Source organism: Schistocerca nitens, chromosome 5 (genome assembly GCF_023898315.1).
Source record: "Schistocerca nitens isolate TAMUIC-IGC-003100 chromosome 5, iqSchNite1.1, whole genome shotgun sequence".
In the NCBI taxonomy this organism is placed as follows: domain Eukaryota; kingdom Metazoa; phylum Arthropoda; class Insecta; order Orthoptera; family Acrididae; genus Schistocerca; species Schistocerca nitens.
The window spans coordinates 113,551,217-113,577,899 of NC_064618.1; the positions used below are offsets into that span (position 1 = coordinate 113,551,217).

A 26,683-nucleotide genomic window follows, 5' to 3' on the forward strand; every position below is an offset into this window, starting at 1 on the left:
CTGCTGTCGTCTACGCGCGCGCGCGCGTGTGTGTGTGTGTGTGTGTGTGTGTGTGTGTGTGTTGGTGTGGGCGTATGTCTGTCTATTGTTGACTTAGGCATTAACGGCAGAAATCTATAATTGTGAGAGTCTTTTGTTGTGCCTGTCTGCGACTCAGAATCTCCACTATCAGGTGCGTAGCAACTTTCCTTCTCATAATATTGTTACATTCCATCCTGTATTTTCCATTGTTAGAATAATATGATGATATTTTCAGGAGTTATTACCATTTCTTTATCAAGAAAACCCTGACATATTTAACGCCGTTTTTACGCGACATATAAAAAGCTTACATCGTTAATCTAGCTCTTCACAAAGTTATCTGTGACGTTTAGACACCTGCCGTAACGGTGGACCAGCTACTGCGTACAGTTCTGCCAAGTCAGCGACCTTCCATTTTTCGACATCCCCGAACGATGACAAACACTTCTGCTTGTGGGGTGAGCCGGTGACGTCAGCCTTCGGACTCGCCCGCCTGCTCGCCGCCACTGTGTCCCACACTGCCAACTGAGAGGTGCAGTGGGGCAGAGAGCCAGTGAGTTCATCTGATGGAGCGAGTCAGTGCTCATCTTATCAGGAGACGACCCTGCAATCGGAGCATTGTAATTTTTTTATATTTATGGTACGTTAAAGTCAGAACTCAAATATCAGTCTGCCATGCCAGTTCTGTGCAACTATCAAAAGTTTTCAAGAAAATCGACTTTGAAATTTTCTAAACATGTTTAATGTAGTAAAGTTAAGGCGATTTTTACAATTCGTCATGTGGATCACTCGGCAAGGTCAGAAAATAGTTCTGGTTGGAGTCTTCTTATGGTCTTCATTCTTTTTTTCCTTCAATTTACAGCATTTACATTTGAAAATCATCAAATGTATGCCAATTAATTATTCATGATTTTATATGAAAATTGCATGTCTTCCTGTTTCTAATTACATACTGCACACAAAATTCCAGTTTTCATTGCAAATAAATAATCTTAATTATCGATATTTTATAAAACATGGTTAATTCATTTGTAACATATTTTTAATTCAGACAAACTTAATTAACGATTTCTTGTAAAATATTGGTAATTAAGGATTAATATTTGCAATGTGTGTATTATGTAATTACAGACAAGAATATATCAATTTTTATAGCAAAAGACAGATATGTGTTAATTGGCATATATTTGATGACTTTTTATCTAAATTGTTGTATTCGAATTGAACGAAAAAGCTGAACAGAAGATAGACCATAGTGGGATTCAAACCAGCAGTCCACTGCTTACCTTGTCACTATTCCCAATACTACTGAGTTTATTTTTACTTAGGTGAATTTTATTTTTCTTATTCAGTATCATGTTTGTTGCTTTACAAATTGTGTTTCTTCTACATTACATGTGACAACCTCCAGTGAAATAACTCTATTAAAACCTTTTACATAATCGTTAACTAAACCTCTATTTACTACCAAGCACTGAAGTATTTATCGTTTTGCCATTAAATAATTTGAAGGAATCTGTCATCAACTAACAAAATGGTTTTCCTAGTTTTTCCTTAAACCATCAACACAGTAGACAGATCTTCTTAACACCATCACCTTCATGTCACCTTCATTACCGGGGCTTCAATGCCAATGAATTCACTTCAATGACGTGTACATTTGTGGTGTCGGTCCTTAAGCCAGCTAACTTCAAGTGTGCGGTGCGTCATGCAAATGGCCTTATATCTCTTTAATTAAAGTTCCTGAGGAATCTCCAAAGTCGATTTTTTCGAGAATTTTTGAACGTTGATAGAACTGCTTGCAGAGACTAATATTTGAGTTCTCAACTTTACGTGTCATAAATAAAACAATTACAAAAATCCGATTGATAGGTGCTCTTTTCGTTTGACCGTAGGTAATTTAGACTGCACTTGCACTGAGTCAAGCGACAGGGGCCAGACAGCAGAGTTGATGCGCGAAGTGGAGCAAGCATATATACTTTCTATCATTTGTAGCTGAAATCAAGTTCTGAAAACGACGTAAGTTACTTTTGCAGTTAACCTAATTTCTTCAATATTAACGTGACAGTCATCGTTTTTACATATGGCCAGCTGAAACAGTAACCAATAGCTGTTTACTCAGTGAATAACGACATTTTTTGCGACCTGTGGCGAGCACCTTCTTAAAGTACACTGTATTGACACTTTTTTTTCCTTTTAGCAGGCAACAGAATTACAGTTCTTCACTTAATTTCTGTATTTCTTGCACTGAAATTCGCTTAGCTTTCATTGCTTGCACGGCTGTTTTGACAGGAAGTATTTGATTTTCCTCTTCAACATATGTCAAATGTTTTATTACATTTCTATAAGAAAAAACGTCATCTGTTGCTATCTATCAGGTCTGGTTAGATAATTACAGTCTGTATCGATTCAGTTTTCATCTGCTAGATAACCACTTTCCGTTCTGTCAGACATCTTTGGACCATGTGTAGCTATTGCAACCTACCACAGAGAGCAGGCCACGCTGAAATACGTTATGGTATGGGATATTACTCGATTCTCCACCGTTAATCAAATTATTTTGCGTTGCATAAGTTACATATCGTCTCTTATCTATATATTTTTGCTATTATATGTATAATAATTACACTTTACTGCAATATTTTTACGAAATTATGTCATACGCTGTAAGGAAACGCTGTAAATTACGTCAAGTGGGCGGAACCTCCACTACTTAACCTCCAGTGGAAGTCCGTTGGTAAGGTATGTTTACTGTCAGTCACTCCTCGCTTTACTCTCAAACCATGATCACGGGTAGATGTCGAATCGGATTTTACATTAATTACATTGTTTACATTTATACCTAAGTATTGTCCTCTGAATCTCTGTATTACTCTTTTCACAGACTTTTAAAGGTCTGATGATGATCGTGCCATGATCGAAACTGGTCACCTGATTAATAAATTGTAAATTTTAACAACTTCATGTGATCCAAGACTTCTTTTTTACTTTTATCCTTACCATTCACTTCGTAGTATTTAGACATGAATCGATTATCTCAAACAGAATGACATTCACATCTGCTTGGTAACGACATCATTCCTACCATCAGACTGTAAATTCACTGGCTTCATCAGAAAACATTTCTTCGCACTGTTTTGTATTCTTGAAACAGTCTTATGTTTGTAACAGACTACTACTTGCTTTCACACATCTTTCGGTGCAACTAAGTGCTGCACAAGATAGCAAGGGAATCTCGTACAGTAAATACTACAACCAGTTTAACGACGAGTTGAACAGTATTGCACAGTCACCTGGAAATGAATGCCACCACCTGGAGATATTGGTTTCAAACATGGCCGGCTAGAGATACAGCCCTTTGCTGACATCAGGCTGGACACAGGCAACTAGTGGTCCGTCTTTCATGCTACACTACATTGAGTACAAATGAAGTAATTATTTCTGGGTTATTATTTACTCTTGAAACAAAACTTACACTAATTTTATTAACTGCTTCAGTTGTGAAGTAACCCAAATTTATATCCTCAGTGACACAAAGGATGTGTTGATGTTGTGGTCTTCAGTCCTGAGACTGGTTTGGTGCAGCTCTCCATGCTACTATATCCTATGCAAGCTTCTTCATCTCCCAGTACTTACTGCAACCTACATCCTTCTGAATCTGCTTTGTGTATTCATCTCTTGGTCTCCCTCTACGATTTTTACCCTCCACGCTGCCATCCAATGCTAAATTTCAGATCCCCTAATGCCTCAGAACATGTCCTACCAACCAGTTTCTTCTTCTTGTCAAGTTGTGCCACAAACTCATCTTCTCCCAAAGTCTATTCAATACCTCCTCATTAGTTATGTGATCTACCCATCTAATCTTCAGCATTCTTCTGTAGCACCACATATCGAAAGCTTCTGTTCTCTTCTTGTCCAAACTATTTGTCGTCCGTGTTTCACTTCCATACATGGCTATACTCCATACAAATACTTTCAGAAACAACTTCCTAACACTTAAATCTATACTCGATGTTAACTAATTTCTCTTCTTCAGAAACGCTTTCCTTGCCATTGCCAGTCTACATTTTATATCCTCTCTACTTCGACCATCATCAATTATTTTGCTCCCCAAATAGCAAAATTCCTCTACTACATTAAGTGTCTCATTTCCTAATGTAATTCCCTCAGCACCACCCGACTTAATTCGACTACATTCCATTATCCTCATTTTGCTTTTTTTCATGTTCATCTTATATCCTCCTTTCAAGACACTGTGCATTCCGTTCAACTGCTCTTCCAAGTCCTTTGCTGTCTCTGACAGAATTACAATGTCATCGGCGAACCTCAAAGTTTTTATTTCTTCTCCATGGATTTTAATACCTACTCCGAATTTGTGTTTCGTTTCCTTCACTGCTTGCTCAATATACAAATAGCATCGGGGAGAGGCTACAACCCTGTCTCACTCCCTTCCCAACTACTGCTTCCCTTTCATGCCCTCGACTCTTATAACTGCCACCTGGTTTCTGTACAAATTGTAAATAGCCTTTAGCTCCCTGTATTTTACCCCTGCCACCTTTAGAATTTGAAAGAGAGTATTCCAGTCAACACTGTCAAAAGCTTTCTCTAAGTCTTCAAATGCTAGAAACGTAGGTTTGCCTTTCCTTAATGTCTTTTCTAAGATAAGTCGTAAGGTCAGTATTGCCTCACGTGTTCCGAGATTTCTATTGAATCCAAACTGATCTTCCCCGAGGTCGGCTTCTACCAGTTTTTCCATTCGTCTGTAAAGAATTCGCGTTAGTATTTTGCAACTATGACTTATTAATCTTATAGTTCGGTAATTTTCACATCTGTGAACACCTGCTTTCTTTGGGATTGGAATTATTATATTCTTCTTGAAGTCTGAGGGTATATCGCCTGTTTCATACATCTTGCTCGCCACATGATAGAGTTTTGTCAGAACAGGTTGTCCCAAGTCCGACAGTAGTTCTAATGGAATATTGTCTACTCCCGGTCCCTTGTTTCGACTCAGGTCTTTCAGTGCTCTGTCAAACTCTTCACGCAGCATCGTATCTCACATTTCATCTTCATCTACATCCTCTTCCATTTCCATAATATTGGCCTCAAGTACATCGCCCATGTATAGACCCTCTATATACTCCTTTCACCTTTCTGCTTTCCCTTCTTCGCTTAGAACTGGGTTTCCATCTGAGCTCTTGATATTCATGCAAGTGACTCTCTTTTCTCCAAAGGTCTCTTTAATTTTCCTGTAGGCAGTATCTATCTTAACCCTCGTGAGATAAGCCTCTACATCCTTACATTTGTCCTCTAGCCATCCCTGCTTAGCCATTTTGCACTTCCTGTCGATCACATTTTTGAGACGTTTGTATAACATTTTGCCTTCTTCATTTACTGCATTTATATATTTTCTCCTTTCATCAATTAAATTCAATATTTCTTCTGTTACCCAAGGATTTCTACTAGCCCTCGTCTTTTAACCTACTTTGATGCCTTCACTACTTCATCCCTCAGAGCTACCCATTCTTCTTCTACTGCATACCTTTCCCCCATACCTGTCAATTGTTCCATTATGCTCTCCCTGAAACTCTGTACAACCTCTGGTTTAATCAGTTTATCCAGGTCCCATCTCCTTAAATTCCCACCTTTTTGCAGTTTCTTCAGTCTACAGTTCATAACCAATAGATTGCGGTCAGAGTCCACATCTGCCCCTGGAAATGTCTTAAAATTTAAAACCTGGTTTCTAAATCTCTGTCTTACCATTATATAATCTATCTGATACCTTCTAGTATTTCCAGGATTCTTCCATGTATACAAGCTTCTTTTATGTTTCTTGAACCGAGTGTTAGCTATGATAAAGTTATGCTCTGTGTAAAATTCTACCAGACGGCTTCCTCTTTCATTTCTTACTCCCAATCCATATTCACCTACTATGTTTCCTTCTCTCCCTTTTCCTACTCTCGAATTCCAGTCCCCCATGACTATTAAATTTTCATCTCCTTTCACTACCCGAAAAATTTCTTTTATCTCATCAGACATTTCATCAATTTCTTCATCATCTGCAGAGCTAGTTGGCATATAAACTTGTAGTACTGTGGTAGGCGTGGGCTTTGTGTCTATCTTGGCCACAATTATTCGTTCACTATGCTGCTTGTAGTAACTAACCCGCATTCCTATTTTTTTTATTCATTATTAAACCTACTTCTGCATTACCCCTATTTGATTTTGTATTTATAACCCTGTAATCACCTGACCAAAAGTCTTGTTCCTCCTGCCACCGAACTTCACTAATTCCCACTATATCTAACTTTAACCTATCCATTTCCCTTTTTACATTTTCTAACCTACCTGCCCGATTAAGGGATCTGACATTCCACGCTCCGATCCGTAGAATGCCAGTTTTCTTTCTCCTGACAACGACGTCCTCTTGAGTAGTCCCCGCCCGCAGATCCGAATGGGGGACTATTTTACCTCCGGAATATTTTACCCAAGAGGACGCCATCATCATTTAATCATACAGTAAAGCTGCATGTCCTCGGGAAAAATTACGGCTGTAGTTTCCCCTTGCTTACAGCCGTTCGCATTACCAGCACAGCAAGGCCGTTTTGGCTAGTGTTAGAAGGCCAGATCCGTCAATCAACCAGCCTACTGCCCCCCACTGAAAAGGCTGCTGCCCCTCTTCAGGAACCACACGTTTGTCAGGCCTCTCAACAGATACCCCTCCGTTGTGGTTGCACCTACGGTACGGCTATCTGTGTCGCTGAGGCACACAAGCCTACCCACCAACGGCAAGGTCCATGGTTCATGGGGGGGGGGGGGGGGCAAAGGATGTTCGCTATAACTGCTGAGTTGGGAAGTAACTCAAATATATATTCTCAATGACACAAAGGATGATATTGATTCAACTGTAATAAAAGAAAATCAACTCCAACGAGATATATTTGATTGTCAGCAACTTGTTACCTCTGCCCCAGTTGTCTTGAAAATAACCTTATCCACACACAGACACTCACACAAACACAGACACGCACACACCCACTCACACACACACACACACACACACAAACAGATATTTAAGAGTCCAGGACAAAATGAATATGTCCCAGAATCTGTAGCACTCACACAAAAATTAAAACTGCAGTTCTTTCATGTGTTTATAAGATTCGGCAAACTTAACAGTTCTACATCTTCATGAAGATAACTGAAAGACTGAAAAAAAATGGCGTTTACATATTCTATTTTAGGACAAACTAGGTAGCATTCGTACGTCACAGGATTATGGCAGAATGTGTTGCGTCGTCGAATATGGGGTGCCTAGGAAACCTACTTTCGAGGATGGATAGATAACAATTCAAGCAAATCAAATTAATGAATTTCTTTTTACAGTAAGATAAATGAATACTCTGAGAATTTACATTGATGTATCGCAAGCAATGGTCGACAGACAAAATAACAAATCTCATCAGTATAGACAATGCCTAATTGTGGTGTGCGTACTGTAAGACCTTCGGTACACACACCATCAGATTATTTGACTTGTCGCTCTAACGAAGTAGGCGAGTGTCAGCAATATGCCTCGTGGTCTTATCGTGGCGTGTTTATCTTCTGCCGTTAGGTCAGACGATAGAAAGGCCACTTGCACGCTTAGAGTAGCAGATTGACGGTGACCAACTTTAAACAGAACTTGATTGATTTTCACACACATTTATTAAATTAATAACCAGCATAAAATTACTTAACTTGGTTCTGGATGTTATTTACAGTTGACAATCTGAAGTTCCTTTGGTCTTGGTACGTTAATCTTATTCTCACATGTCTCTGATACTTGACAAAGTGTCTACACATTTCTCTTCATGGCTATGTACAGGAATATGATAATCTTATTAGGCGCAGACTGAAACTTGACTATAGAGTAATGCAGACTGATGCAGACTAATGCAGACTGATGCAGACTGACTAATCGGAGGTCTATAAACTCGTTATAATACCTCGAGCGTTCAGGTATCACTGCGCGAGTGTGATCCGCGAGGAGAAAAGGTTCTACGTTAGCAGCAATCTCATTGGCTGCGTTACATATTAATACGCGGATGGGCGGAAGCAGAATTTGGTCTGTCTCCAACGGGCCCCCACAACCGCACGAGTGGTCGACTGTGAAGAGCGGACAAATTGAATGGCTGGGTGGCGGCCATTACAGTGGTAAACTGACGCGCGGAGTTGGAATGTTTATACGTCGCATTTGGTTATAAAATGCCTTCCCTTGAGTTAGGTCGCCAACATAATGCCTCATTTAAATACGTTACTACAATGTACTTTTTAATTTATGAATAAACAGCAACTAGTCACTGTTTATGAATTTATCTTACGTACTACATGGAATCTACCGTAACTAAAAGTTATGTACTGGACCTCTAGCATTTTTCGTAGTTCATTTACGATAGATGTACGCAAAATGCATCAAAATACTCGAAGATTTACCCCCTATGTTAATAGATATTTTCTAACTCTACATTGCTTTAGATTTTATGACGAGAAGTGCATTATATATGGCATAGTGCTTTGGCAACTCACGACCAAATTATCAAGTTTCACTACCGATCTGCCAGCTTTATTCAAAATGATCAAAACATATAAAATGGTATTCTATCAGTCGGAAATCTTGCCTCCTGACAGCGTGTAACTATTTTTGTAACAGCTGTGGTTTTGAGAAATGGAACCTGCAAATAGATGCACAGACATTATGGTAACACCGTGTTACAAAAACATTCATTAAGCAAGTGCACTGACATACAAAACAACTTAAAAATATTCCCATACCTGTGAAATGTAATATTCGTTCCTTTCTCGAATTTATTTGTACAATTAATCGCTGCACAACTCTTCACCATTGTACTTCTTTTGATTGGAACGTACAGACAGTAGAATTACGAGTAACAAATACTGTATGTACGCCCCAACAAATATACAACGTGGAATCAGGGTCTTCATAAACAACAATACTACACAACACATCAGACTGCAACCACTATAATGGCGTCCAGCCGAAGATTCAAATTATCCCGCGACTGCAGCGCCATCAGTGAGTCTAGTTATTTTTTACAAGGTCTTTGGTCTCCAACGAGCGCCATTTCGTAGTGCGGAGACGGACGAGCGCTGCGCCTGCGCTGTTGTGCTTAGCGGGGCGCGCTCTAGTGGGAAAGTTGTGTACGCGCTGACTACGCGGAACTATACACAACATTAATACACCTGAAATTATACAGTTCCTAAATCACTGCTGTATAGCTCGTAGAACGGCTAGAACTCAAATGGGCCGCGGCCAGACGGCGTGGCGCTTATGTTCTCTTCGCCTAGAGGCCGCTGCTGTCTCGGTGTCGTCCTAGAGACAATGTGTAACAAGGGGACGGCACGACCCTGGGGTCGGGATTTGTCCGAAATTTTGTGTGGTGAAAGAGAACCCTTAACACCTCACGTGGTTAAAATATTAGGACGCACTACTAGGAATATCCCGAGGATCTTAAGTTTCTTAGGTGACTTATGAGTACAAAATGTTAGCCCATTGCCGAGCCACCGTCTGGTCTACACAGTTAGCAGTCGGACCCTTACGCCAGAGGTCTCGGGTTCCATTCCTCCTCTGGCACTGTTTTACCTTCTGTTGCTTGCAAAATTGCAGCTCATTGTTACAGGAGAATCGTGAAATTAATTCCCAGGAAGATTGTATAAAAATTCATTCTATAATTCACCATCAGTTATCGTCACCAATATTCCGAGACATGATTCAATATGCCTGATTTGGCTCAAGATTATCAGAAACTCAAAACATTTTCGTAAATGTTAATGGGCCATATTTTTGTACAGATTTATTGCAAACGTCCTGTGATTGTAAAAAATCCGCTTTTATATGTTGCGCAAGATGTCGAAAAAATTATTGCTTTGTTTGTTTTTACGATAATTACCACTGCGGTTCTTGTTTATAATTATTATATGTATAAAAATTGAATGTTTCCCAACAGAATTTGTTATTCTGATTAAAAACCAAATGATTCTCCTTATATGCTTTACAATGAAAAATGGAAAACCCACCGCCATGAATTGTGTTGTTGGACAAAAAGAAAATAATTTTTATTCAATAATGTAACTAATTTGCTAAAGATAATGTAGGCTTGGGAAACTTTCTGAATAATTGGTGGACTAACAAAAGAAAATGAAAAAGAAAAAAAAAATGTGTCAGAGGAGGAATAGAATCCGAGACCTCTGGCATAAGGGTCCGACCGCTAACCGTGTAGGCCAGACGTCGGCTCAGCAATAGGCTAACATTTTATACTCATAAGGCACCTGAGAAACTTTGGATCGATTTTTCCCGGTATTTTCCGGGTAGTGCGTCCTAATATTTTAACCATGTGAGGTGTTAGGGGTCCTCTTTCACCACACAAAATTTCGGACACGCTCGTGCCGTCTCCTTGTAAGCGTCCTATTGGCTGACGCCTTCACAGCCCTCTCTGCTCCAACATTCCTGAGCGACGTGCCGGCGCTTCACTTTACGCCGGAACAATGTTCAGCCTGGATAAAATCGAGGCCATCACGCAATTCTTGGCACCAAGAACCAGGTAACGACTGAGAGGACTCTTAGGTCTCATTCATTTTTATAAGCGTTTCATGGAGCCAGACACACTGGCAACAGCATGGCGGTGGCAACTTATGGGCAAGAAAACACCTCGGGTGAGGGACGCAACAACAGAGAGAGGTTTGCGTGTGTTGGCGGCACTGATAGTGTCACACCCAAATTTAGCGAAACGTCTTTGCGTGGCCACTGACAGCGCAAAGTCAGGCCTCAGCGTAATGAGTTTTCAAGAATTCGAGGAAAATGGAAAGTGTTGGCACAAAATCATAGTCCTTGGTAGCCGTGTCCTGACTAAGGGTGAGAAGAATTACTCTGTAACTAAACTGGAGGCACTGGAAGTACTACGGGCATTCGAGAAATTCTGGTGCTGTTCAGATTCAAGACTAGAATGTATACCGATTACAAAGTTAACATTATGGGTATTTTACTTACAGGAGTAGTATTTCTGAGTCACCTGTGTACCAGAGGAAACAAATATCATTGCATTTGCAATCTCTAGATTTCTATAGCTATTAGTGAGTGAGATAAACGAAAACAAAGAGGAAAATCACCTCAGCTTGTTCAAATGTTCAATTGTGTGTGAAATCTTATGGGACTTGACTGCTAAGGTCATCAGTCCCTAAGCTTACACACTACTTAATCTAAACTATCCTAAGGACAAACACACACACCCATGCCCGAGGGAGGACTCGAACCTCCGCCGGGACCAGCCGCACAGTCCGTGACTGCAGCACCTGAGGCCGCGGTACCTCAGCTTGTTTCGCTTAAGAAAGGTAACTTTCAGGAACTACACAACATTGATGAGAGAGATTGTAAAATAACAGGATAAGGATCTGGCATCCTTGCAGCCAAAAAATAAAAAGAAAAACAGAAATCAGGCAGTCTTCGGGCAATGCTGTTTATTAAGGAAAGGAATTTTATTCTATAGGAGATGTGTTATCGATTCACTGTGCGTTCTGTCTACACCTGGGAAGTTAATAAAATCACATGGTATTTACAGCTAAGCTATGTCTAATTCCGACTGAAGAAGTGGTTCTCAAATTAAAGATATTATGTCATTTTAACGGTATGGAAAGACGGATAAGAAGGGATCTTCATCAGCAAGGCATGCAAAATCCAAAACGGTCGACTAGAGGGACTCAAACACCGCTGTCCCCAGTTGTGCCAAAGAAACTAAGACTACTCGCCACAACTGATTTAATGGGACACAGCATAGTTTCTGTCTGTAACAAATTTGGATATGAGTTCAACTACCACCAACGCTCACAACATTGCGGAATGGCGCTGACAGTATCTAAGACACAGTGCAAGGATTTCCTCATGGAAGTTGGCTGTATGGACCAAATTATCTCCAATAACAGAGTCCAAGGCTGAACTATAGAAAGCCATATTGACAGCACATTGAAGGAAAGCTGTTTAGATATATCTCAGTGTACCACCCAGGCTGCAAACTAAGGAAACGTGCTGGCAAGATTGCTACAATATCATGTTGGTCTGAAAGTCCTGTCGAACAAGGAAAAGAGGTCTGCCACAAATACAATGGAATATTGAGTATAAGTTGGATTGCACATGAGAATGCATTCAAGCTGGAAACGATTAAATCAAGAAAATCGGGATGTGTGCACCACGTTAGCCACATCACTTACTGGAGTAACATACAAGATACAGATATAGGACAAGCAGCTACGGCAAACGAATGTTTTATTCTGATGAAAATATAGTTGTGTAATGAGCCAGATCGAACAGTTACAGTCCACAGTATCAATCCATGGTGTAAAATAATGGTAGTTTACTGGTGTGTAAGGAGCGACATAGTGTTTAGGATTACAGAGTAAAAAATGGGATGCCATCTCTGAGGATGCTGGAGTTTTTAAAATAACGAGTAATTTCTGGTTGAGGAAGATATATACAAGTTTACTGGGATCCACTGGCGTCTGCAAAGTCCACTGAAGAAACAAGGGTATCACAGAGACGTGAAAATCCAGATATAGTGATGTTGGATATGAGTTATGGGATTTTCAGTGTACCTGGTGTCGCGTTGGCAGTTGTACTGAGAAATATTATACTGGTCCATGGTATGTGGCCACCATGGTATGTGGTCACCATATTTTTAAGTATTGTTATAGTTGCGCTTAGTTGGCAATTACTATCTGAGCAGGTGCTTATATGCAAGGTGGTCCATTGACCGTGACCAGGCTAAATATCTCACGAAATAAGCGTCAAAAGATAAAAACTACAAAGAATGAAACTTGTCTAGCTTGAAGGGGGAAACTAGATGGCGCTACGGTTGGCCCGCTAGATCGCGCTGCCATAGGTCAAACTGATATCAACTCCGTTTTTTTTTTAAATAGGAACCCACATTTCTATTACATATTCGTGTAGTACGTAAAGAAATATGAATCTTTTAGTTGGACCACTTTTTTCGCTTTGTGATAGATGGCGCTGAAATAGTCACAAACGTATAAGTACGTGGTATCACGTAACATTCCGCCAGAGCGGACGGTATTTGCTTCGTGATACATTACCCGTGTTAAAATGGACCGTTTACCAATTGCGGAGAAGGTCGATATCGTGTTGATGTATGGCTATTCGGATCAAAATGCCCAACGGACGTGTGCTATGTAAGCTGCTCGGTATCCTGGACGACGGCATCCAAGTGTCCGGACCGTTTGCCGGATAGTTACGTTATTTAAGGAAACAGAAAGTGTTCAGCCACGTGGGGAACGTCAACCACGACCAGCAACAAATGATGGTGCCCAAGAAGGTGTTTTGTCTGCTGTCGCGGCTAATACGCACATCAGTAGCAGACAAATTGCGCGAGAATCGGGAATCTCAAAAACGTCAGTGTTGCGAATGCTACATCAACATCGATTGCACCCGTACCATATTTCTATGCACCAGGAATTGCATGGCAACGACTTTGAACGTCGTGTACAGTTCTGCCACTGGCCACAAAAGAAACTACGGGACGATGACAGATTTTTTGCACGCGTTCTATTTAGCGACGAAGCGTCGTTCACCAACAGCGGTAACGTAAACCGGCGAAATATCCACTATTGGGCAACGGAAAATCCACGATGGCTGCGACAAGTGGAACATTAGCGACCTTGGCGGGTTAATGTATGGTGTGGCATTATGGGGGGATGGATAATTGGCCCTCGTTTTACCGATGGCAATCTAAATGGTGCATAGTACGCTGATTTCCTACGTAATTTTCTACCGATGTTATTACAAGATGTTTCACTGTATCACAGAATGGCGATGTACGTCCATGATGGATGTCCGGCACATAGCTCGCGTGCGGTTGAAGCGGTATTGAATAGCATATTTCATTACAGGTGGATTGGTCGTCGAAGCACCATACCATGGCCCGCATCTTCACCGGATTTGACGTCCCCGGATTCCTTTCTGTGTGGAAAGTTGATGGATATTTGCTAACGTGATACACCGACAACACCTGACAACATACGTCAGCGCATTGTCAATGCATGTGGGAACATTAGGGAAGGCGAACTACTCGCTGTTGAGAGGAATGTCGTTACACGTATTTCCAAATGCATTGAGGTTGAGGGACATCATTTTGATAATTTGTTGCATTAATGTGGTATTCACAGGTAATCACCCTGTAACAGCATGCTTTCTCAGAAATGATAAGTTCACAAAGGTACTTGTATCACATTGGAACAACCGAAATAAAATGTTCAAACGTACCTACGTTCTGTATTTTAATTTAAAAAAACCTACCTGTTACCAACTGATCGTCTAAAATTGTGAGCCATATGTTTGTGACTATTACAGCGCCATCTATCACAAAGCGAAAAAAGTGGTCCAACTAAAACATTCATATTGCTTTACATATCACACGAATATGTAATTAAAAATGGGGTTCCTATTATGACTTAGGGCAGCTCCATCTAGCGGGCCATCCATAGCGGCATCTGGTTTCTCCCTTCAAGCTAGACATGTTTCGTTCTTTGTAGTTTTTTCGTTTGACGCTTATTTCGTGAGATATTTGGCCCGGTCACGATCAATGGACGACACTGCATATTCACTGTAGGAAAAAAAATTAGTACACCTTCCTAGAAGTTTCCAAATCCCACAAGATTTATTGTTGCAACAGTGCCTATGGAGTACATCAAATGATAACATTTACAGATCAGTAGCTAAAGAGGTTCTCGGGTACCAGGTATTGACGCACGCTGAGATACCCATGTCAGTACGTGGTATAGCCTCCACAGGTAGCAATGCAATAGCTGACTCTGGGATTCAGACGATCGTACAGATGGTGACTACTACCCACCCGCTCGACTTGTTCAAGTAGTTCTGCAGCAGTTGTTGGTTGATGAGTCGCACGACTCAAAATGGTTCAAATGGCTCTGAGCACTATGGGACTCAACGGCTGTGGTCATCAGTCCCCTAGAACTTAGAACTACTTAAACCTAACTAACCTAAGGACATCACACACATCCATGCCCGAGGCAGGATTCGAACCTGCGACCGTAGCAGTCGCACAGTTCCGGACTGCGCGCCTAGAACCGCGAGACCACCGCGGCCGGCTCGCACGACTCACTTCTCTTCCCATAACATCCCACATGTGCTCGACTGAAGACAAGTACGGAGATCGTGCTGGCCAGCGAAGTCTCTGCTCGTCTTCCAGAGCGTGTTGATTTTCACGGGCCGTGTGTGGGAGAGCAACACAACAGCTTCCTGTTCAAGAACGGCAAAAGAATGGGTCTAACAACGTTTTGTACAGACTTAGTGTTGGTTTGGGACCACTCCAGAAACATCAAAGGTGAAGAATACTTGTAGCTTATATCACCCCAGACCATAAGGTCTGGGATGTGCCCAGTGTCTCTTGGAAGAATGCACTCTATGAGACAGCTGTCACTAGTTCTATGTCTTACGCACAAACGAGCATTACTTACGTGCAGGGAGAATCTACTTTCATCACTGAACACCACGGCGCGCCATTCTGTCTTCCAGGAGATCCTCTGACGGCACAAGTCGAGCAGTGGACCTCGATGCTGTGGCGCGAGTGGAAGGTGGGCTAGAGGTGTGCGGGCCCGTAGTCCCACTGCTAATAACTGATTCTCAACAGTTGTTGTGACATGTCTGGGATCACAGGCCCTCTTATCTGTGCTGTGGTAACTGTACAATCTGCCACTGCAGACCTTACAATTCGAAGATCCTTGCAAGTGTCTGTGCTGCATGGACGTCCAGACCCTCCTCTATGGCTATGATAATGTTCAAATGACGGCTGACATCAGCATCATTACACAACTGGCACCCCACGTCCAAATCGTGTGGCGGTTCTCCGAAAGGACCGTCTGGTCACTTGGAAGGCCACAATTCGACCTCCTCCAAACCCACTCAGTTGGTTGTAGGAAGAACGAGTATGTCTCCATTCCATGATGCCTACTTGCTTCACACGTCTGCATCACACAGAGCTTTCTGGCTGTGAGCATTCCCTACTAAAGGGAAGATACAGATGGCGTTCTGGTATCTATGCCACTAGGCTATCTGTTGGTGGACAACGTCGAAACTACTATCCCCAGTTGACATATACTGTTATTGGATCAAAGTTGACATCATTTTTCCAGGATTTATTGGCTTATGAGGAACGAAAAGGACGTAATTAAATCAAAAGAATACGAATTACGCTTTACTGAAGGAGACGAACATCGGTCTACAGCAATATTGCCGACAGCAAGAGAATATTGAACTTGATATGGAGAATATTATATAATGCGTTTTGCGAATTTATTTCCTTAAAATTCAGCAGATAGGAAATGAACGAGAGAAGGGAGATGATGTTGGCACAGAGTGATCACAGATAGGAAAATAGCGCACACACGGCTAACATGAATAAAATGGAGAACATGAATAAACACACGACCACACTAAACGAGAAGGTACATACTACACTAATTTATAAGAAAACATCGCCAGTACTACTGCTGAACCTCGACTGCGATTCGTATAGGTAGTTTGAATTTTAATGCATAATTTGTGTTCGTCATTTGAGTGAGATATTGTTGACAGTTGGAGAATACAATGTGAAAAGCATTTGAGAAGGAAAATCACTGTGGCAAAAGAATAAGAGACAAGTAGACCTGCCATAAACTAAATTTAAAAAAAAAACTTTCGTGTCGTCAAGTAAGCACAGACCCAGTAGGAAGGAAAGAATAACCTGCCAAAAGTGCAAAGAGCAGTAACCACACATCGGTGACATGAACCACTCGTGACAGTCTTCTTATTTTATCAATTTTTACTTTTAATTTCTTTGGGAAGGGGGGGGGGATAACTAAACGTGATATATCGAACAAGCAACTAACTATGCTTCTTTGATTCTACAAGGTAGCATGAATAGAGGAGAACAGAATAGTACTAATCATCCAACAATAACACACTAACCATTATACTAAGTATTAACATATGTGTGTAATGGACAGCCAATATACATAACAAAAGAAACTAGAAATTTATAGAGAATGGTAGCATTATCAAGGCTGTGTGACTTAATTTTCTTGAATGTGTCTAAAGCACTTCTGCAAGGGAGCAAGGTGATGTTTCTTTCCTTTATAAAACTTACTGGATTGCATCAACATGTACAAGTACGGAAAGTAACTGTGGAGATTTTAAAATTTGTTTTGATAATCCTTATATTGGCTTAGTTTCCTGATGGATCTGGTTTCTCGTATTGTACAGTCACAAGCGCGGAGTGCAGACGAGATGGATACTTGGGCAAGGGAGCGAGAATAAAAGGGCCCAGGTGTTTGCGGCAGTCATGAACACAGCTGGTAGTGGGGGAGTAGGTTGACAGATAGGAACCGGTTACAGCGGCTCGTTTACTTTCACTGCCAACTGAAGAATGAAAGGAAGAACAGTAGGACGCTGGCTCATCTGGTGGATAGTTCCAGTGGTCTGGAGAAGGAGAACTACAGAACGGAATGGAGGCTTCACCGTCAAAACATGGTTGTGCCATACCTCAGGACACCACAGATCTTGATATTTACACTGGCAACCTCATGTGCTAAGTGACGAGATTGCCAGTCGTATTGGCTCTCTGGACAGTAGGAAATGAACATTTTCCCTACAGATTATCTTACACAAAAGGGACTACATTAAAATGAACTGATAACCGCTCCTCCATGTGAGAGATTTCCGGCGTAGCCAGTTCGTACCACTTGGTGGTCTCCTAGGGAGAACATCCAGAAGCTATCATATATAGTAGCCAGTACTGATCAGCCTACTCCTTTCAGTCTAAACCCATGGACAGCAAGGAGCCACCTGTTCACGCTATTACACAACTCAAAACTTTTCAGCTCTCTGTGAAGCCATTCACACGTCACTGTCATTGTGCAGTCAAGTTGACGGTGAAGCCTCCATTCCGTTCTGTAGTTCTCCTTCTCCAGACCACTGCGACTATCCATCAGATGAGCTAGCGTCCTACTGTTCTTGCTTTCATTCTTCAGTTGGCAGTGAAAGTAAACGAGCCGCTGTAATCGGTTCCTATCTGTCAACCTAATGCCCCACTAGCAGCTGTTTTCATGACAGACGCAAACACATGGGCCCTTTTCTCCTCGCTCCTTGCCCAAGTCTCCATCTCGTCTGCACTCCACGCTTGTGACCCTGTACAATACTAAAAACCAGATTCATCACGAACCTAAGCGAATATAACAAACAGATTAAAAATTATGAATCTACCGAATATAAGAATGAGAGGATAATTTTCTTTTACATTTAGACTTGCTATAACACTAGCGAATATTAGTTTCTCTTAGATCCATCACGCGCTGTTGGAAATTAATAAAACGACATACATCTTTTTTGTCATTATCGCAACAGGTCAATTAACACACACAATGTTTCACACAGATCTGTTTTAAATTGAGAAGTTCCACTAATTTTCCTGGATTGTATTTGTTATTTCTAGAGGCTTGAAAGTACACAAGCCACACATGAAAACGTGGGTAGATATATAGTCAAGTTATGATTTTTCACATCCCTTTGCGACGAATCAGGGAACAAAAGTTTGAGATGGGTAGAGTACCGTACATCTACATCTATATCTACATGGTTACTCTGCAATTCACAATTAAGTCCCTGGCAGAGGGTTCATCGGGCTATTTTCATACTATTTCTCTACCATTCCACTCTCGAATGGCGCGTGGGAAAAAGGAACACCTAAATCTTTCCGTTCGAGCTCTGATTTCTTCCCTACACAGGCGGGTGTCAACAAAATATTTTCACATTCGGAAGAGAAAGTTGGCGATTGAAATTTCTTAAATAGGTCTCGCCGCAAAGAAGACCGCCTTTGTTTCAGTGACTGCCACCCCAACTCGCGTATCATATCAGAGACACTCTCCCCATATTGCGCGATAACACGAAACGAGCTGCCCTTCCTTGCACTTCCCCGATGTCCTCCGTCAATCCTACCTGGTAACGATCCCACACCGCGGAGCAATATTTCAGTAGAGGACGGACAAGTGTAATGTAGCCTGTATCTTTAGTGGGTTTGTCGCATATTCTAAGTGTTCTGCGCCTTCCCCGCAATATTATCTATGTGGTCTTTCCAATTTAAGTTGCCCGTAACTGTAATTCCTAGATATTTAGTCGAATTGACAGCCCCTAGATTTGTACGATTTATCGCATACCCAAAATTTATCGGATTTCTTTTAGTACCCATGTGGATGACCTCGCAATTTTCTTTGTTTAGTGGCAGTTCCCACTTTTCGCACCATACAGAAATTCTCTCTACATCATTTTGTAATTTGAATTGATCGTCTGATTATTTTACTAGTTAAGGACTTTTAAACAGTGGATACACTTTTTGGACCCCTCTATATGTATCCCTTACTGTCATTTCTTGTTAACAGTATTAGCTTATTCCCAAGAATAAGCGGTTTTCACTCAGTTAATACTCGACAGAGATCAAACCTGCATTTGGATCGGACTTCTTTAACTCTTCTACAGAAAGGTGTGCAGTACACTGCTGCATCCATTTTCAATAAGCTACTACTCGAATTCGTGGTTCATGGTGTGGGTTCCTATTGTCATGTCCTAGTTCATGAACCACAGGCAACGTATGAGTGGCCAAGTAAGTGGTCCTGACAGTTGGGATACCAGTTACTTTGGAATAAGGCTGACATCTCGGACATATTCTGAGTCGTGGCCACCTTTGTGCTCAGACGGCAAAGACCACTAAATCCACCGGTTAGTCCCTCAACCGTTAGGGGTAAAACTCAATGGGACCCGGGGCAAATAAGGGTAGCAACCTGCTTCCCTCGTACTTTATATATGATGCTGGCAACAATCAGAGCAAAATGCCTCGGACCTTTGGAGGTGACGGAGTCTCACTTCTAATTGACAAACCAGGGACTCCTAAGATACGACTCGGCAAACGAATGGTAACGAGATGGGGAGCTATTAATATCAATGGGGGCTACTCTGGGAAGAAGGTAGAGCTGGCAGAGGCTGCAAGTAAGATGGGGTTGGACGTTTTAGCTGTTAGTGACATTCGGGTAAGGGGTGAGAAAGAAGAGGAAGTGGGAGAATACAAGGTTTACCTGTCAGGAGTCAAAGCAGAAATAGCACAATGGGGTGTAGGGCTTTACATCAGGAACGAAATGGAACCCAGCGTAGTTGCAATAAGGAATGCAAACGAACGACTGATGTGGATAGATTTGACAGTGTCCAGCAAGAAAATTAGGATTGTGTCATATTCGCATTGTGAAGGGACAGATCAAGATAAGATGGATAGATTTTATGACGCACTCAGTGATGTAGTTGTTAGAGTAAAGAACAAGGACAGTGTTCTGCTCATGGGTGATTTTAATGCCAGGATTGGAAATCGAACAGAAGGGTATGAAAACGTTATGGGTAAATTTGGAGAAGATATGGAGGCCAACAGGAACGGGAAACAACTCTTGGATTTCTGTGCCAGTATGGGCTTAGTAATCACAAACTCCTTTTTTAAACATAAGAACATTCACCGGTATACTTGGGAAGTCAGGGGAACCCGATCTGTCATTGACTATATAATAACAGATCAGGAATTCAGGAAGGCTGTGAGGGACACACGTGTATTCAGGGGATTCTTTGATGACACTGATCATTATTTAATCTGCAGTGAAATTGGGATTTTGAGGCCGAAAGTGCAGGAGGTCAGGTCCATATGTAGGAGGATAAGAGTGGAGAAACTTCAGGATAAGGAAATCAGGCACAAGTACATAACAGCGATCTCAGAAAGGTACCAGTTAGTTAAATGTAGTTAATTACAGTCATTGGAAAAGAAATGGACAAGGTACAGGGATACAGTACTAGAAGTGGCTAAAGAATGTCTTGGAACAGTAGTGTGTAAAGGTAGGATGAAGCAAACAGCTTGGTGGAATGACACAGTCAAGGCAGCCTGTAAAAGGAAAAAGAAGGCGTATTAAAAATGGCTATATACTAGAACTCAGGTAGACAGAGAAAGTTATGTTGAAGAAAGAAACAAAGCCAAACAGATAATTTCAGCATCCAAGAAGAAATCTTGGGAAGACTTTGGAAACAGGTTGGAGACTTTGGGTCAAGCTGCTGTAAAACCATTACGGAGTGTAATTAGCAGTCTTCGAAAGGGGGGTAAGAAGGAAATGACAAGTATTTTGGACAGGTCAGGAAAACTGCTAGTGAACCCTGTTGATGCCTTGGGTAGATGGAGGGAATATTTTGAAGAGTTGCTCAATGTAGGTGAAAATACGATCAGTAATTTTTCAGATTTCAATGTACAATGGGATAGGAATGATGATGGAAATAGGATCACATTTGAGGAAGTGAAGAAAATGGTCAATAGATTGCAGTGCAATAAAGCGGCTGGGGTGGATGAAATTAAGTCGGAACTCATCAAATACAGTAGAATGTCAGGTCTTAAATGGCTACACAGGATAATTGAAACGGCGTGGGAGTCGGTACAGGTTCCGTCAGACTGGACGAAAGCAGTAATCACACCACTCTTTAAACATGGAAAGAGAAGACATTGTAACAACTACAGAGGTATCTCTTTAATCAGTGTTGTGGGTAAAATCTTCTCAGGTATTGTTGAAAGGAAAGTGCGAGTATTAGATGAGGACAAATTGGATGAAAATCAGTGTGGGTTTAGGCCTCTTAGAGGTTGTCAGGACCAGATCTTTAGCTTACGGCAAATAATGGAGAAGTGTTACGAGTGGAACAGGTAATTGTATCTATGCTTTATAGATCTAGAAAAGGCATATGGCCGGGTTCCTAGGAGGAAGTTATTGTCTGTTCTACGAGATTATGGAATAGGAGGCGAACTTTTGCAAGCAATTAAAGGTCTTTACATAGATATTCAGGCAGCAGTTTGAGTTGACGGTAAATTGAGTTCATGGTTCAGAGTAGTTTCATGGGCAAGACAAGGCTGCAGCCTGTTTCCACTGTTGCTCATATTATTTATGGATCATATGTTGAAAACAATAGACTGTCTGGGTGAGATTAAGATATGTGAACACAAAATAAGCAGTCTCGCATATGCGGATGACTTAGTTGTGATGGCAGATTCGATTGAAAGTTTGCAAAGTAATATTTCAGAGCTAGATCAGAAATGTAAGGACTATGGTATGAAGATTAGAATCTCCAAAACGAAAGTAATGTCAGTGGGAAAGAGATATAAACGGATTGAGTGCCAAATACGAGGAACAAAGAACAGGTGGATGGTTTCAAGTACTTAGGATGCATATTCTCAAAGGATGGCAACATAGTGAAAGAACTGGAAGCGAGGTGTAGCAAAGCTAATGCAGTGAGCGCTCAGCTACGATCTGCTCTGTTCTGCAAGAAGGAAGTCAGTACCAAGATTAAGTTATGTTTGCACCATTCGATATTTCGATCAACTTTGTTGTATGGGAGCGAAAGCTGGGTGCATTCAGGTTACCTTATCAATAAGGTTGAGGTTACGGATATGAAAGTAGCTAGGATGATTGCAGGTACTAGTAGATGGGAACAATGGCAGGAGGGTGTCCTCAATGAGGAAATGAAAGAAAAACTGGGAATGAACTCTATAGATGTAGCAGTCAGGGCGAACAGGCTTAGATGGTGGGGTCATGTTCCATGCTTGGGAGAAGCAAGGTTACCCAAGAGACTCATGGGTTCAGCATTAGAGGGTAGGAGGAGTCGGGGTAGACCAAGGAGAAGGTACCTGGATTCGGTTAATAATGATTTTAAAGTAATAGGCTTAACATCAGAAGACGCAGCAATGTTAGCACTGAATAGAGGATCTCGGAGGAATTTTATAAGGGGGACTATGCTCTAGACTGAAGGCTGAAAGGCATAATCAGTCTTAAATGATGATGATGATGGTGACCACTCGAATTCAAAAATCTTAGCAGTAATCAACGCGCTTTCAAAACGAAGCTGAAGAGTTCCTCATGGCTCACGTCGAGGAGTTCCTTGAAAAATTAAGCCGGTTCTTGTTGTCTTGTTGATTGCGATTACTTAAACTTATGACTCGAATTTTTCGGGTTCATAAACATTTTATTTTTATCTGTTATGAGCTTTATGTTGTAATTTCATGTACTGGCAAGTTCCATGACCTTGGAGGTTGGCTCCTTAATTTAATCCTAAGGAACTTGACGTGTAAATAAATAAATAAATAAATAACAGAGAAACAATGCATGAATGGAATAACGCAGAAGCTCTGATGTTGGTAAGGTGTACCTCCACCACATACTAGTCAGTGAGAAACAGAGAATATACACTGTCCAGTTACAATAATGTGAACACCCGTTTGAAGCCTGAGTAACTGCCTTTCACAGGACGGTCCGCCGCGCGGGATTAGCCGAGCGGTCTAAAGGCGCTGCAGTCATGGACTGTGCGGCTGATCCCGACAGAGGTTCGAGTCCTCCCTCAGGCATGGGTGTGTGAGTTTGTCCTTAGGTTAATTTGGGTTGAGTAGTGTGGAAGCTTAGGGACTGATGACCTTAGCAGTTAAGTCCCATAACATAAAAATACCCTCCCTCCGAACAGGCCGTGAAAGCCCAACGGTACTGACCGGCCGCGTGTGATCTTCAACTCACAGGCGTCTCTGGATGCCGATACGGAGAAGCATGTGGTCAGCACACCGCTCTCCCGGCCGTATGTCAGTTTACGAGACCGCAGCCGCTACTTCTCAGTCAAGTAGCGCCTCAGTTTGCCTCTAAAGGGCTGCTTGCACCTCGCTTGCCAACAGCGCTCGGCAGACCGGACGGTCACCCATCCAAGTGCTAGTCCAGTCCGATGGCGCTTAACTTTGGTGACCTGACGGGAACTGGTGTTACCACTGCGGCAAAGCCGGTGGCCTGCCTAATGGTACCGTATTTCCAAAGACTGCAATAGATCTTCTGCGGCACCAAACAAGTTATCTTTCAATCATCTATCACATATTGTAAGGTTCAAAAATGGTTCAAATGGCGCTGAGCACTATGGGACTCAACTTCTGAGGTCATTAGTCCCCTAGAACGTAGAACTACTTAAACCTAACTAACCTAAGGACATCACACACATCCATGCCCGAGGCAGGATTCGAACATGCGATGCGACCGTAGCGGTCGCGCGGTTCCAGACAGTAGCGCCTAGAACCGCTCGGCCACGCCGGCCGGCACATATTGTAAGTTCACACGAATGTGAGCGAACGACGCGAACTTTCATCCGCATCAGTTTTTTGTGTAATGGAGCCAAATGAAATGCAATGAAGAGGGTTTTGACGAAAAGAAATGCTCTCTGGACTGCGTCGTCTTCAGCAACCGAGTCAAATTTTCTGTACCAACATCAGATGGTAATATTTGTCATCTCTATATTCTCGAAATGTGTCTTAACTAAAGTAGTTTTTAAAAAACTGTAAAACATTCAGTTCTTAAGCTGCAAGGATTAGTGGCATTCATCTGCAATTAACTTTGGGTATTGAAAAATGTTGTCGTGACTGCTTTTGCAGCTTAAAAATATCCTTCCGAATATTCCAAGTACTAATTCTTTTGATTCACCTTTAACACCACCAATGAGATACTCAAAATCGAATGAAGAGACGGTAAGAAATTGTTTTACTGTGTGAGAATCCCATCAGCCTTGCGCGACTGCGCGAGCGCTGGCTGGCAAGTGATGTAACGCGTCTGTGACAAATTAGGGCGTAACCTCCAGAATGACATACCTTTCTAGTCTACGTACGCTGACACTGACGCCACCTCCCAGTAAAGCCGTCGGCACACGGACCGTGTTGTCGAACGTTAACGTTGAGCGTGCCAAGTTGAACGTGCTGCTGAACGCTCAGGAACGATGCAACTTGTGTATACGGTACGTGGGCCCCAACGTGATGTACACGATCGCAGCGCACTCCAGCGGCAGTTGAGGTATGTTTCCAGTTCGTAAATCACACTGTTTACTCAACGGACGCGCGAAAAATTCCCACGTTAGCTCTATTAAAACGCACATTTCCTCCATCGTCCACGAAAAGGAAAGTACCATGTCCAATCAATAAGGACATAGGCTCATAAAAGTTCCATTACAAACAGTGCGGTACAAATTTGGAATACTTCTCTGCATAAGATAAACATTATTTCATCATTTCCACATTTTTAAAAAAATGTTCAAATGTGTGTGAAATCTTATGGGACTTAACTGCTAAGGTCATCAGTCCCTAAGCTTACACACTACTTAACCTAAATTATCCTAAGGACAAACACACACACCAATGCCTGAGGGAGGACTCTAACCTCAGCGGGGACCAGCCGCACAGTCCATGATTGCAGCGCCTGAGACCGCTCGGCTAATCCCGCGCGCCTCCCACATTTTAGTAAAACCCCACGGTCAGTCCTACTTGATCACTGTTCCTACACAATAGCAGAATCTTCGCAATATATGAATTACGAAGCGTAAAAGAAAAAGGAGCAAAATACCTTTATACAAGTAGCGCAAGCTGTCCTGTAGATTAAGCCAATCGAACAAAGTCACCCCTCAAGAAAGGTGAACTTATATTTACATAACATCAAGTATTATAGCATATACTTATATTAATCTAATAATAAAGTATCAGAACCAAAAAAAAAACGCGAATGTTAAGGAAAAAATTTGGAAGTGTTGAGACGCGAACCACTGCCCCAACAAATACTCATTACGCTAAACCAACAACACGCTTCTTATACTTAATCATATTCTTTCAGCCCTTGATAAAAACGTTAATCATAGATAATTATGTTACTAATTGAAATTATAACAAATTGTACCAAGAACAATGCGTTTTGGGTGGATCTTCAGTGTGTCGCTGCCTTCAAATAGCCTACTCTCATAATACGCAAGTTACAGTAATTCTTTTGCCATGAATACGATGTTTCTCATTATTTTATTGGAACGAATCACACAACTAACAACGGGTTTTACAGTTATTCACAATTTGCTGGTGCCCAGAAACGGCATACAAACATATAGGCTTGAAATGAATGCCAATATGGCGCCTCAGAACTCTGTACTGAAGAGAGACAGCGCGCCTGTACGTAGGTGGCATTGTGCCATCTCATTAGTCAACGCTCAGACGCACGCTCAGAATATCTGACATGCCAGATATTGCTCTGCACCTTCGGAAAGATTCCCGAAAGTGCTATTCCACCCTATGACGTCAGAAACTTGGCAGCTCAACGCTCAACGTTCGGATGCACGGTCCGTGTGCCGACGACTTAAGCGTCTAGTAACAACACGAGACTCACCCCCGGTAGGAGAAGGCGGCCGCTGCCGATGCCAGCAGCGCCGCCAGCGGCAGGAAGCGCAGTCCGGAACAGCGCATCGCAGTCTGCTGTATGTTTATCTGGCGCTGTTGGCGACAGTTGACGGTATTTATAGTCGGCCCTATCAGGAGGGAGTGCGCAACGCAGAAGCAAGGCGCCACGCTCCTAAATCTTCCGCCAGTCGTGTATTCGACTTCAGACAACGACCCTTAGGCTAAGCGCAGACTGAGACGAGTATAGCACGTGTGAAAAGACACGACTCTGCAGCGCGACGCGCACGTTCCCACATGTGCCGACAGTTAATGGTATT

The 26,683-nt window shown here is 42.0% G+C and overlaps 1 protein-coding gene across 1 annotated transcript in view; it reads right to left on the minus strand.

The window, feature by feature from the left end:
- LOC126260301 (carboxypeptidase B-like) overlaps nt 1-26,438 on the minus strand; it is a 157,877-nt gene extending 131,439 nt beyond the window's left edge. Inside the window, exon 1 of the mRNA XM_049957625.1 lies at nt 26,356-26,438. Within this exon, the coding sequence (XP_049813582.1) occupies nt 26,356-26,432 (77 nt within the window). The 5' untranslated portion in view covers nt 26,433-26,438. The remainder of the gene's footprint in view (nt 1-26,355) is intronic.
- Between the last annotated feature and the right edge of the window lie 245 nt (nt 26,439-26,683).